General features: G+C 45.1%; 1 protein-coding gene across 1 annotated transcript in view; it reads left to right on the top strand.

Annotated features, from left to right (window-relative positions):
* The window catches only part of LOC138359663 (gelsolin-related protein of 125 kDa-like), a 12564-nt gene extending 16 nt beyond the window's left edge, over window positions 1–12548 (top strand). The window contains exons 1-2 of the mRNA XM_069319081.1: window positions 1–56; window positions 12048–12548. The exon at window positions 1–56 is cut by the window's left edge and continues 16 nt beyond it. Of these exons, the coding sequence (XP_069175182.1) occupies window positions 1–56; window positions 12048–12548 (557 nt within the window). The remainder of the gene's footprint in view (window positions 57–12047) is intronic.
* The last annotated feature ends 1972 nt before the right edge of the window (window positions 12549–14520 follow it).

A 14520-nucleotide genomic window follows, 5' to 3' on the forward strand; every position in this document is an offset into this window, starting at 1 on the left:
CCAATTTGATAGTGTTGAATGAAGCAGTCGACTGGTTCGTTAACGAGCCTCGGGAGGTAAGTAGAGGGGCGGCATCACACCCATATGCTTTATAACTCCACTTCAGTGTGTGTAAAAAAATAAAAAATGCTGGGAGGTAATAAACCCAATAGTTAAAGAGTGTCATATCTGTGGAACAGATGCAGAGGCGCCACTATTGCTTTACTTACTGGAATGTGAAGCAACTGAAGCCTTGCGCATCAAACTCAACATTCATCCAACGAGAGCAGCTGCATTAGATGCAAATTCCACAGTGACTACAATGGTTAGAAAAGCAGTTGAAGAATGAGACACACTAGTGAACATTCTGCATCTACATCCGCCACCAAGATAATGTTATTAAAACAAGACTAAAACAAGTGCGCTAAAACAGAAGCGAAAAAGAAACAAGGGAAAAGGAGGAAACCCCACCTCCATTTAAAACTTTGACCAAAATATCACAGTAACAAGGTTATCGCAAATAGCCGACCTATATTACGGGCTCACCATAGTCCGGGCTACATGAACATTTCGTTCTGAGTAGCTAAATCTAAAAAACAACAACAAGAACGTGTGCCAAAGTACCTTTGACGATCTACACAGGTCTCTCAGAAGCCACGTTTGAGGCATTTTGCCCTCAGATAATGTGTTCTTTCCACGTATTCTCTTTCTCCTGGTCAGTAAATGATGGTCCCTAGCCTTAGTACCTACCTTGAGGTTACCTTGAGGTTACCTTGAGATTGAAATTGAAATAACTTTATTGAGGTAAAATACACACAAAGGGATGAGGTAGCTCAAGCTATTCTCACCCCATTCAGTACAACGTGTTCATACATATATATACACACACTATACACACACACACACACATCACGAACAATAAACATATTGACGAACATTCTGAGCTCCTTGAGATGGTTTCGGGACTTAGCGTCCCCGCGGACCGGTCCTTCGACCAGGCCTCCGAGTGCTAGACGAGACCTAACATACTATTAGAGAAAGTATATCTTCAAAAAGAGGCTTTGGAAACGCGAGTGTGTGGAGCTGGCCAGTGACACATATTGAAGCAGAATCTTTCAAGAGACTGAGCATGAGGAGCTGGAGCTGCTGTTGGAGTCATATACAACATGTATCAAGTAGTTATCAGATGATACCAGGCTTGGAAGGGTATCTAGCATGTACGTGTACCAAGTACCCCAGAAAACTGTCTGTTATGATCACATTCTGGTGATAAGTGCTATCTCCAAATATCCCTTCACAGGGACATCAGGGTGAAAGAAACTCTGCCCATTTGTTTCCGCCTCCGCCGGGAATCGAACCCGGGGCATTAGGACCACCAAGTGCTGTCCACTAAGCCTCGAGGCTGTGTATGTGTGAGTGTGTGTGTTTTGTGTATGTGTTTATGTGCGTGTGTGTGTGTGTGTGTGTGTGTGTGTGTGTGTGTGTGTGTGTGTGTGTGTGTGTGTGTGTGTGTGTGCGCGCGCGCGCGCGCGGGTGTGGATGTATGTGTGTGTGTGTGTGTGTGTGTGTGTGTGTGTGTGTGTGTGTGTGTGTGTGTGTGTGTGTGTGTGTGTGTGGATGTGTGTTTACTAGTTGTGTTTTTGCGGGGGTTGAGCTTTGCTCTTTCGGCCCGCCTCTCAACTGTCAATCAACTGTTTACTAACTACTTTTTTTTTTCCCCACACCACACACACACACACACCCCAGGAAGCAGCCCGTGACAACTGACTAACTCCCAGGTACCTATTTACTGCTAGGTAACAGGGGCACTTAGGGTGAAAGAAAATTTGCCCATTTGTTTCTGCCTCGTGCGGGAATCGAACCCGCGCCACAGAATTACGAGTCCTGCGCGCTATCCACCAGGCTACGAGGCCCCTAGTACTGTGTGTGTGTGTGTGTGTGTGTGTGTGTGTGTGTGTGTGTGGATGTGTGTGTGTGTGTGGATGTGTGTGTGTGTGTGTGTGTGTGTGGATGTGTGTGTGTGTGTGTGGATGTGTGTGTGTGTGTGTGGATGTGTGTGTGTGTGTGTGTGTGTGTGTGTGTGTGTGTGTGTGTGTGTGTGTGTGTGTGTGTGTGTGTGTGTGTGTGTGTGTGTGTAATTACCTAAGTGTAATTACCTAAGGGTAGTTACAAGATGAGAGCTACGCTCGTGGTGTCCCGTCTTCCCAGCACTCTTTGTCATATAACGCTTTGAAACTACTGACGGTCTTGGCCTCCACCACCTTCTCACCTAACTTGTTCCAACCGTCTACCACTCTGCGAAAGTGAATTTTCTTCTATTTCTTCGGCATCTGTGTTTAGCTGGTTTATATCTATGTGCGTGTGCGCGCGCGCGCGTGTGTGTGTGTGTGTGTGTCAGCCAATCAGCAAAGCCAACCTACGTCAGAGTACAGTGGTACCGACCATCAAACTATAATGCTTGCATGCCATAAAGCTTGCAATAAAACAAACTACAAAATATACAAACAATTCAAAACTGTATTACATACCAATACACAAACATACACGACACCCGCACATAATTCTTCCTCGTGATAAGTGAGAAAACAGCCAGTCACAGCTCCGAAGGCAAAATACTAAGCCCTTCAAAGCTGGTTAAAACTTTCGGGTCTATTTTTCCCTTTCTTTACAAAGCCTTGACCCTCCAGTGAATAGATTTGGGTCACTACATCATCTTTTCAAGTCAACCAATATTCTGCCAAGTCACCAGCAGTTAATATAAAATTATCCTTCAAGAGATCTCGAAAGAAAATTTAAAAACTAATCGAGAAATGTCTACAGCATTTAAGATTTCAAAAAACGCTCGAGTGTGCGGTAGAGGAGAGCAAATACATGGAGGGGTTAAAATCAGGGTACTGGTTCCAGGTTTTTTTTTTTATAAGGAAGCTGGAGCGGAATAGCGTAGACGGCTACCCTCCTTCGTCACTCAGATAGACGGCACCTGTCAACTCCAGCCCGTCACACACCTAACACACTTACACTACACACATGCACACACACCCCGGGACACGTACACTTCTCACACACAAATATGTGGACTGGTACGCACGCCTATATACACACACACACACACACACACACACACACACACACACACACACACACACACACACACACACACACACACACACACACGTGGGGCCTCGTAGCCTGGTGGATAGCGCGCAAGACTCGTAATTCTGTGGCGCGGGTTCGATTCCCGCACGAAGCAGAAACAAATGGGCAAAGTTTCTTTCACCCTGAATGCCCCTCTTACCTAGCAGTAAATAGGTACCTGGGAGTTAGTCAGCTGTCATGGGCAGCTTCCTGGTGTGTGTGTGTGTGGTGTAGAAAAAACAAGTAGTTAGTAAAGAGTTGAGAGGCGGGCCGAAAGAGCAAAGCTCAACCCCCGCAAATACAACTAGGTGAATACACACACACACACACACACACACACACACACACACACACACAGAATAGACAATACAATACAATTACAATAGAACAGGGAGAAGTCACGGCGCTAGGAGAAGTGGCAGCAAACCAGGTGACCTTGGAAAGGTTCGAAATTACAAGAGATGAGGTCAAGAAGCACCTATTGGAGCTGGATGTGAGAAAAGCTGTTGGGCCGGATGGAATCTCACCATGGGTATCGAAAGAGTGTGCAGGAGCACTTTGCTTGCCACTCTCCATAATGTATAGTAGGTCACTGGAAACGGGAGACCTACCAGAAGTATGGAAGACTGCTAATGTAGTACCAATATTTAAAAAGGGTGACAGACAAGAGGCACTGAACTACAGGCTAGTGTCCTTAACTTGTATACCATGCAAGGTGATGGAGAAGATTGTGAGAAAAAACCTAGTAACACATCTGGAGAGAAGAGACTTCGTGACAACCCATCAACATGGGTTCAGGGAGGGTAAATCTTGCCTTACAGGCTTGATAGAATTCTACGATCAGGTGACAAAGATTAAGCAAGAAAGAGAAGGATGGGCGGACTGCATTTTTTTGGACTGTCGGAAAGCCTTTGACACAGTACCCCATCACAGTAGATCCTGATGCATAAGCTGAAGAAACAGGCAGGAGTAACTGGTAGGGCACTCCAGTGGATAAGGGAGTACCTAAGCAATAGGAAGCAAAGAGTTATAGTGAGGGGCGAGACCTCAGAATGGCGTGAAGTCACCAGTGGAGTCCCACAGGGCTCTGTGCTTGGACCTATCCTGTTTCTGATATACGTAAATGATCTCCCAGAGGGTAAGGACTCATTCCTCTCAATGTTTGCTGACGACGCCAAAATTATGAGAAGGATTAAGACGGAGGAGGACAGCTTGAGGCTTCAAGAAGACCTGGACATGCTGCAGGAATGGTCGAACAAATGGCTGTTAGAGTTTAATCCAAGCAAATGTAATGTAATGAAGATAGGGGTAGGAAGCAGGAGACCAGATACAAGGTATCACTTGGGAGATGAAATACTTCAAGAGTCAGAGAGAGAGGAAGACCTGGGGGTTGATATCACGCAAGACCTGTCCCCTGAAGTTCATATCAAGAGGATACAATCAGCAGCATATGCCAGGCTGGCTAACATAAGAACGGCCTTTAGAAACTTGTGTAAGGAATCTTTCAGAACATTATATACCACATATGTCAGACCAATCCTGGAGTATGCGGCTCCAGCATGGAGTCCATATCTAGTCAAGCATAAGACTAAACTGGAAAAGGTTCAAAGGTTTGCCACCAGACTAGTACCCGAGCTGAGAGGTATGAGCTACGAGGAGAGACTACGGGAATTGAACCTCACTTCGTTGGAAGACAGAAGAGTTAGAGGGGACATGATCACCACATTCAAGATTCTCAAGGGAACCGACATGGTTGATAAAGACAGGCTATTTAACACAAGGGGCACACGCACTAGGGGACACAGGTGGAAACCGAGTGCCCAAATGAGCCACAGAGATATTAGAAAAAACTTTTTTAGTGTCAGAGTGGTTGACAAATGGAATGCATTAGGAAGCAATGTGGTGGAGGCTGACTCCATACACAGTTTCAAGTGTAGATATGATAGAGCCCAGTAGGCTCAGGAACCTGTACACCTGTTGATTGACGGTTGAGAGGCGGGACCAAAGAGCCAGAGCTAAACCCCCGCAAGCACAACTAGGTGAGTACACACGGCCGAGCCGGTAGGAGGCGGCCAGCTGAGCGGACAGCACGCTGGATACGTGATCCTGTGGTCCCGGGTTCGAACTCGGTCGCCGGCGAGAAACGATAGGCAGAGTTTCTTTCACCCTATGCCCCTGTTACCTAGCAGTAAATAGGTACCTGGGAGTTAGTCAACTGTCACGGGCTGCTTCCTGGGGTGTGTGCGTGTGGTGAAAAAAATAGTAGTAGTAGAAACAGTTGATTGACAGTTGAGAGGCGGGCCGAAAGAGCAGAATTCAACCCCCCGTAAGTACAACTAGGTAAATACAACTAGGTAAATACACTGGTAGGTGAGCACTGAGCCACTCCATCTGTTGCTCGAACTTGAAAGCTTAAAGATGTAATGCGTGCGATACGAGACACTCGATGGATGATTTAGGAAATTTTTCCCCAACAATATTAACTATGTTTCACTTCTACCTTCTCATGTTTGTCTAGTTCACATGACCGGCGCCGTGTCCTCACGTAGACTTCTCCTGCGTCAGTTTGTGTCCACGGCAATCATAGGCTCGTTTAATAGGTAGAAGTTCTCTTAAGCGACATTTCTTATAGTCAGAGGATAATACTTTGTTACTTATATATTTTTCCTCGCGGATCATAATTTCCAGAACAGGTAGTCGGGTGCAACGCTGCTCCAGGGGCTGGAGAAGCGTTGTTGTGATGACTGAACTACTCATCAGAAGATGAGGAGATGACGACGTTTCGGTCTCTCCTGGACCATTATCACGTCGACTGTGATACTTCTTTTCTTTCTACCGTCTTCTTCTCCTTTCTACCGCTCCCCCACACTCTTATTCTTTTCTTCCCCTTCCTTCTCTCCTCCTCTCTGAATTCCTTCTCTCCTCCTCTCTATTGCTCTCTCTCTTTCTCTCCACTCTCCCCACTCTGAAGCACTGAAAAACTGGGAAACAATTTACAGAAAATACATCCTTGTTTTCTAACTTCATGAAAATAAAAAGGGGTTGATGTAGATGAATATATTTTTTTTAGGGGTAGTACTGGGGATGATCCCAATCGTAGACCGCTTATTGTTAGGTCCAACCCGTTCTCGCAAATTTAATATGTCAATATTGACTTATTAAATATGTGCATAGGTGACATACTTAACATAATAGATACCCTTAAAAAGATTCATAGAAAACACCGACCTTACCTAACCTACTTAGTATGTTAAGATAAGCATCTTATTGCTTCGTAATTACAATTATTACTTAACCTATAATAGGTATAGGTTAAGTAATAATTGTAATTACGAAGCAATAAGATGCTTATCTTAAGATACTAACAAGGTTAGGTAAGGTCGGTGTTTTCTATGAATCTTTTTAAGGGTATCTATTATGTTTAGTATATCACCTATGCACGTAGTTAATAAGTCAATATTGACTTTACGAATTTGCGAGAACGGGTTGTTAGGTCGGCGTTCGATCTCTGATTTTGTAAAATGGTTTGGCTCTGTTCCTTTACCCCGTCCGTCCTCCTCACGTCACACACTTTACATCAATGTCACACACTTTACATCAATGAGCTCTAAAGTTCGAGCAAAAGTTAGAGTGGCTTCCATCCCCTTTCCCTACTTCCTTTCGCTATCGAGTGCGCATTCAAGGACAAGAATCCACACAAGCTCCTAGGTAGGCTGAGCCTAAAGGTACCCTTCCCTAAGGTACCACAGAAAACATTGCAGGAGCCTAAGGGTAACTTGGAGAACGCGCTGACTAGTACGTCTATGTAACACTTGGAAGGGATGTATGTAAACAAGGAGCTGGGATAGGACGGAGAGAAGGTGTGCGTGCTCATTCACTTGGCACTTCGGGGATTGAACGACGTCCCTGCAAGAAGCGTGGCCGTCTCTTGACAGGCCAGTTCAAGTGCACTATCCTTCGGGCTACACACAGGGATATGAACCTACATATCAACTGTCTTAAAGTTCAGTCTTGACTGTCTCATCTCTCCTGCCACTCTAAAACAGTGACTATCCTGCCACTCTAAAACAGTGACTATCCTGCCACTCTAAAACAGTGACTATCCTGCCTCTAAACAACAGCGACTATCCTGCCACTCCACAACAGTGACTCTCCTGCCACTCCACAACAGTGACTATCCTGCCACTCCACAACAGTGACTATCCCTGCCACTACACAACAGTGACTATCCCTGCCACTACACAACAGTGACTATCCTGACACTCCACAACAGTGACTATCCTGACACTCCACAACAGTGACTATCCTGACACTCCACAACAGTGACTATCCTGCCACTCTAAAACAGTGACTATCCTGCCACTCCACAACAGTGACTATCCTGCCACTCCACAACAGCGACTATCCTGCCACTCCACAACAGTGACTATCCTGCCACTCCACAACAGTGACTATCCTGCCACTCCACAACAGCGACTATCCTGCCACTCCACAACAATGACTATCCTGCCACTCCACAACAGTGACTATCCTGCCACTCCACAACAGTGACTATCCTGCCACTCCACAACAGCGACTATCCTGCCACTCCACAACAATGACTATCCTGACACTCCACAACAGTGACTATCCTGCCACTAAACAACAGTGACTATCCCTGCCACTAAACAACAGTGACTATCCTGCCACTCCACAACAGTGACTATCCTGCCACTCCACAACAGTGACTATCCTGCCACTCCACAACAGTGACTATCCCTGCCACTACACAACAGTGACTATCCCTGCCACTACACAACAGCGACTATCCTGCCACTCCACAACAGTGACTATCCTGCCACTCCACAACAGTGACTATCCTGCCACTCCACAACAGTGACTATCCTGCCACTCCACAACAGTGACTATCCTGCCACTCCACAACAGTGACTATCCTGCCACTCCACAACAGTGACTATCCTGCCACTCCACAACAGTGACTATCCTGCCACTCCACAACAGCGACTATCCTGCCACTTAACAGCAACAACTATTCTACCGCCTCCATCGCTTTATCAAGACTCGTTTCCGTCTCCGACCCTCCCAACCTCACACCGCTTGATAAGTCTTGCAACACCTGCTGCAACACCTGCTGCAGCAACACCTGCTGCAGCAACACCTGCTGCAGCAACACCTGCAGCAACACCTGCTGCAGCAACACTTGCAGCAACACCTGCTGCAACAACACCTGCAGCAACACCTGCAGCAACACCTGCAACAACACCTGCAGCAACAACACCTGCTGCAACACCTGCTGCAACAACACCTGCTGCAGCAACACTTGCAGCAACACCTGCTGCAACAACACCTGCAGCAACACCTGCTGCAGCAACACTTGCAGCAACACCTGCTGCAACACTTGCAGCAACACCTGCTGCAGCAACTGCAGCAACACCTGCTGCAACACCTGCTGCAACACCTGCAGCAGCAACACCTGCTGCAGCAACACCTGCTGCAACACTTGCAGCAACACCTGCTGCAACAACTGCAGCAACACCTGCTGCAACACCTGCTGCAACACCTGCAGCAACACCTGCTGCAACATAAACACTGTTGTCTAAACTCACTTGCCACCCAGCAACACATCCTCTTATATATATATTGACTTAATATAAACTTTATATATTCAGTAAGAATGACTTTATATTAGATGTTCCCCTACGTAACACTATACTGTCCTCTCGTTGCATCCTCACATCTGACATTCTTACAAGCTTTTATAACTTCTAAAGCTTGTCGCAAGAGCTGTAAACTGCGCCTAATCCTATTTATCAGTGATTGGTATCTAATATTAAAACCATAAATTTGTTGAGTGAAGTCCTCTGCATTATTCCTATTGAGATAACGAGACAGCTAAGGCCATCATGTGGTCCGAAATATTCGTGAACGGTTTTCTCTGGACGTCCTGTCTGTTCAGAACCATCTTTGATGGCCTGACTGTCCAAAAACTCCTCACGTCCTGCTTATAAAGATCCTCATTTGAAGTTTTCTTTCAAATGACAAATCAGAACATCCTCTGATTTGCATGGGCAGATTCTGATGAGCAGCTCGTCCAGAACCACCTCTGACGTCCTGCTTGTCTCAAACCTCAATGAAACTGCCCTGTCCAGAACCCCTGACCTTTCTGTCCAGAATATCTTGAACACGCTTTGCCTTCTCATACCTTAGCCAACGAATATGATATCAGAATGTCTGAATTTGCCTAATTAATGTTACCATAAGATCTTCATCTCATGACAACAGAGGTACCCTGTACCCGTGCGCCCACATCAAACAAATCTCTCTTGTTGAGTGACTAGTTTATTGTGTGTAATTCTTATTTACACACTAAAGTAAATAGATTCCCCATTTTACCACAAAAGTAAATAGATTCCCATTTTACCACACAACCAAATAGATTCCCATTTTACCACAAAAGTAAATAGATTCCCATTTTACCACAAAAGTAAATAGATTCCCATTTTACCACAAAAGTAAATAGATTCCCATTTTACCACACAACCAAATAGATTCCCATTTTACCACAAAAGTAAATACATTCCCATTTTACCACAAAAGTAAATAGATTCCCATTATACCACAAAAGTTTCCAACTACTGCACTATAGTAACCACAATATCACATCTTGAAATGCATTGTCATCACCGCCCCTCCCCCCCCCCCGTTCACAGGACGTGGGGGAATATTCCATTCACCTGGGCTGTATGGGTCTCGAACCCTGGACATCACTTGTGCAAAGCCGAACCTCTATCTACTGGGAACATTGTGTTAAATTTTGTCAGAGTTACTCCAGTTTTATAATTAGAAAAATATACATATATTTTTTCCAGGAACATAGTGCTTGGAATAAAGATATTCTTTACAAAATAATATCGGCACAGTATAAACTTTAATAAGTTAATAAGGTCACTCGAGAGGCGACAAGTTAATTACTGACCTTGTATGTTAAGAGCTGCCTTACCCCTCACGACCTCATCCTCACTAGCACCATGTTCCCCTCTTACTGATTATACGCCTGCCTTGTCTATATATATATAGACATATATATATATAGACAAGGTATCGTACATATATATATATATATATATATATATATATATATATATATATATATATATATATATATATATATATATATATATATATATATATATATACGATCATTGGTGCGGTGGTCACGGTACTGTGTACGTTTAGGGGTGATCCTGGATGGCATAGGTTCGAATCCTGGATGGCATGGGTTCGAATCCTGGCCGGGTCAAAGAGTTCTTAGTGATATATGGCTTGCGCGTTCATGCAGCTTTCTCACACACACACACACACACACATATATATATATATATATATATATATATATATATATATATATATATATATATATATATATATATATATATATATATATATATATATATATTGGTCTCCAAGCTGAGGGTTTAGCTTGGAGTTGCCAGGATGGCAGCACAGAACTATGACCTCGCTACCGAGAATAGAGCTATCGTTGGTAGAGTAGGAACAGAATAAGATCCTTTACAGGATAGGAACAGGTCTACAAGGTAAATATGTTCACTAAACACAAATATCATTCCATACATGAATGAGAAAATATTATATCAGGAAGAGATCTTCACAAAATACTCGGCAAAAACGCCCCTTACCTCCTAATTCTTATATATCAACAATTCTCAGTATAATACACAGAAAAACCAATTCAAAATAACAAAGAAATAGGACACTAAGAAGATAACAGAAGCAAACAGTGAACCAAATAGCAAATTAAAAATTGATCACACACGACAAACAGAACAAACCAACCAAGTTAATAAGATAATAAACAAAACAAATATAAGAAAAAGCAGCATTGAAAGCACTCAAACAACTGAACAAAAATACGAATTAATGTGAAACCAACTTAAGACGAAAATAATACAAAAAATAATAATAAATATAAAAATAAAAACATTATCATACAGACGAAATAAATAAAATAAAACAAGCCATACCTTCCACTGATAACAGGAAACAGAACGCCCAGTGCAAAAAAAAAGAGTAACAATTTAAACAAACATATCTATGAATTAAAACTACACTTGTTCAAAATCCAAACAACCCTAACTGTTTGTCCAACAGCTTCTGATAACACGGCCGCTTTCGCACACCCAGCAGGCGTAGATTCTTATCAGTGCGCGATACATTTAATCACTGGGTTCAACCAATGGTCTTGAATACCCAATAAGGGTGTGGGCGTGGGTATATGGGCGTGCGGGGGCGTGCAACCTAGTATTTGGGTGTGTCCGTACGCATATGGAAATGAGCGTGGTGCCGGGGGAGAAGATGGGGGGGGGGGACAGGGATTGGAGGGGAAGGAGATATGTGGGAGGAAGCAAGCATGTGTAAGGTGGAAGTGGGATACACATATGTGAGGTGGAGGTAGATATGTGGGAGGTGAAAGTAGGCATGTGGGTATGTGTGTGGGCGTGGATAGATATGTGGGAGGGGGTGAGTACAGATATGTGGGAGGGGTGAGTAGATGTGTTAGTACATGTGCTAGAAGGGCGAATTGATGTGTGAGAGTAGGTACAAGAGGGCGTGTGATAACACTGGCGAGTGGGTTCTGGGAGATGTTCTCCGATATCCGGCCTGAGGGCAATGCTATCTTGAGATAACTTGATCCAACAGACTGTTGCTTGCTTGGAGCGGCCCGCTGGTTCTCGTCTCCACCACAACCCAGCTGATCCTGCACTTCTTGCAGGAACTTGTCTAACTTCTTGAACACGTTCAATTTTGTTCCGGCATTATGTCTGATGTTCAATGGTGGTCAGTGAACGTTTCTGCTGGAGGTTGGCAGAGGTTTCAGTTGGTGATAGGACGAGCTGTGGGAGGACGTGTGAGAGGACGAGCTGTGGGAGGAGGACGTGAGGGAGGAGGACGTGAAGGAGGAGGACGTGAAGGAGGAGGACGTGAAGGAGGAGGACGTGAAGGAGGAGGACGTGAAGGAGGAGGACGTGAAGGAGGAGGACGTGAAGGAGGAGGACGTGAAGGAGGAGGACGTGAAGGAGGACGTCGTGAAGGAGGAGGACGTGAAGGAGGACGTGAAGGAGGAGGACGTGAAGGAGGAGGACGTGAAGGAGGAGGACGTGAAGGAGGAGGACGTGAAGGAGGAGGACGTGAGGGAGGAGGACGTGAGGGAGGAGGACGTGAGGGAGGAGGACGTGTGGGAGGAGGACGTGTGGGAGGAGGACGTGTGGGAGGAGGACGTGTGGGAGGAGGACGTGTGGGAGGAAGACGTGTGGGAGGAGGACGTGATGGAGGAGGACGTGATGGAGGAGGACGTGATGGAGGAGGACGTGATGGAGGAGGACGTGATGGAGGAGGACGTGTGGGAGGACATGTGAGAGGACGACATGTGGGTGGACGAGCTGTGGGATTCGGGAAACACTCGTTTTGAAGCTGTGAATGTTTAGAGGCATCCTTGTATACTGGTTAAACGGTGTGGATATTGACATGATTGGACCTCATCAAGGTCGGGGGATCCAGTCATTCCCATGATTGGACCCCCATCAAGGTCGGGGGGGTCCAGTCATTCCCATGATTGGACCCCCATCAAGGTCGGGGGGTCCAGTCATTCCCATGATTGGACCTCATCAAGGTCGGGAGGGTCTAGTCATTCCCATGATTGGACTCCCCGCTTAATACCATTACATTTCAGCTGAGCATTTAGTCATATCAGATTTATACCCAGTAAAGTATTATTGCAATTTTACAGCCACCAATAAATAGTCTTAGAAGCAGATATATGTTTAGGAAACAGTCACTAAGGGCAGGATCGAGAACTCTTAGACTGTCGGACAGGTAACTGGTGTTTGAGGGTGAATTTCCCGACGCTGCCTTCAGGGGCGAGGGGCTGGGACAGAAAGTGCAGTGTCCCAGCCCCTAGGCAGTGATGCAGCAATACTGCCCCTAGGCAGTGATGCAGCAATACTGCCCCTAGGCAGTGATGCAGCAATACTGCCCCTAGGCAGTGATGCAGCAATACAGCTGCTATTTAGGGATGAATATTTACTTATGCTGGATGGCTTTGCCTAATCTTCATCACTCTGAAGTCAATTCCTGGTTGGATATCCAAACCACAAACCAGAAAAGGAAGAGTCGACGACGTTTCGCCCGGTCCTGGATGACTGCTTCAGTCACGTTATTGTGACTCGTCGTCTCCTTATTAATTCCTGATAGTTTTGCCAGTGTTGTGTCAAATCGTTACTTTCAGAAATTGTTTCGAGTCCTAATTCATCGACTCGTGTATCAACTTACGGGTGGTTAAATTACCGAAGTTACCGGGTAGCGCGTACAACTGATGGATGCTGAATTGTGTCATGGTTCCTGTGTTGATTCCATGAGTCTCTACCAGCACCAGCCCCTACGAGCATGGCAGCTGGTGGAGGTAAAGACCGCGAAGGATCTTCGATCTCCACGAAGTTGGAGATCGACAAAAACTGTTCGTTGTCGCCCGGCGCTGGACGTTCCGTGTCCTAGTTAGTTAGATGTTCACAGGTACATTACCTCTGAGGGAGGATAAATAATTTAACCACTACCACCAACACCAGACATAATTACCTCATTTATATCAACTATTAATATTTTGGGGTTGGGCAATTTTCTCTCTCGAGAGAGAGAGAGAGACACCAACTGCGGGTTCATAGCTGGAGTAGACTCATACCAATCTCTTCTCTCACCTAATATGTTGACCAAACCACACACTAGAAAGTGATGGGACAAGGACGTTTCGGTCCGCCCTGGACCATTCTCAAGTCCATTCTCAAGGACTAGAAAATGGTCCAGGACCGAAACGTCGTCGTCCTTTCACTTTCTAGTGTGTGGTCTGGTCAACATACTTCAGCCACGTTATTGTGACTCATCCCCTGCTCACCTAATGTGTTTATTTTACTGAATTAATCAATGCCTTATAAATCAGTATTAGTAAAACTTTATAGCATGGAAATATTGACGTGCTCCGTGTATCTGCCTCGATGGGTTAGGTAAGTTGCTTAGGTTCGAGTGTTTTTGGTTTGGGCCAAACAATTGCATTTTTCTATGGAGCAGCAAATCAAGAATAGGTGCTGCTGACGCCCCCAAGTGCCACTGTAACCCTTACAGCTAAAATTACTTCTCATTACACTTAGATGTTAGTTTAAATCCCCCATCAAATAGACCAATGTATGCCGCTAAAAATATGTCTAAATACTTACTGGCTATTTTCAACAGATAAAGTTTAAAAAGTATTGCAGTCAAATGACCAGCCAGTTGAAGTACGAGAGTTACCATCGACCGTAACAGCCTGTTCACAGCGTGTAGTCTGCCGGGACACCGTCT

The sequence above is a fragment of the Procambarus clarkii genome, chromosome 8 (genome assembly GCF_040958095.1).
Source record: "Procambarus clarkii isolate CNS0578487 chromosome 8, FALCON_Pclarkii_2.0, whole genome shotgun sequence".
Taxonomy (NCBI): domain Eukaryota; kingdom Metazoa; phylum Arthropoda; class Malacostraca; order Decapoda; family Cambaridae; genus Procambarus; species Procambarus clarkii.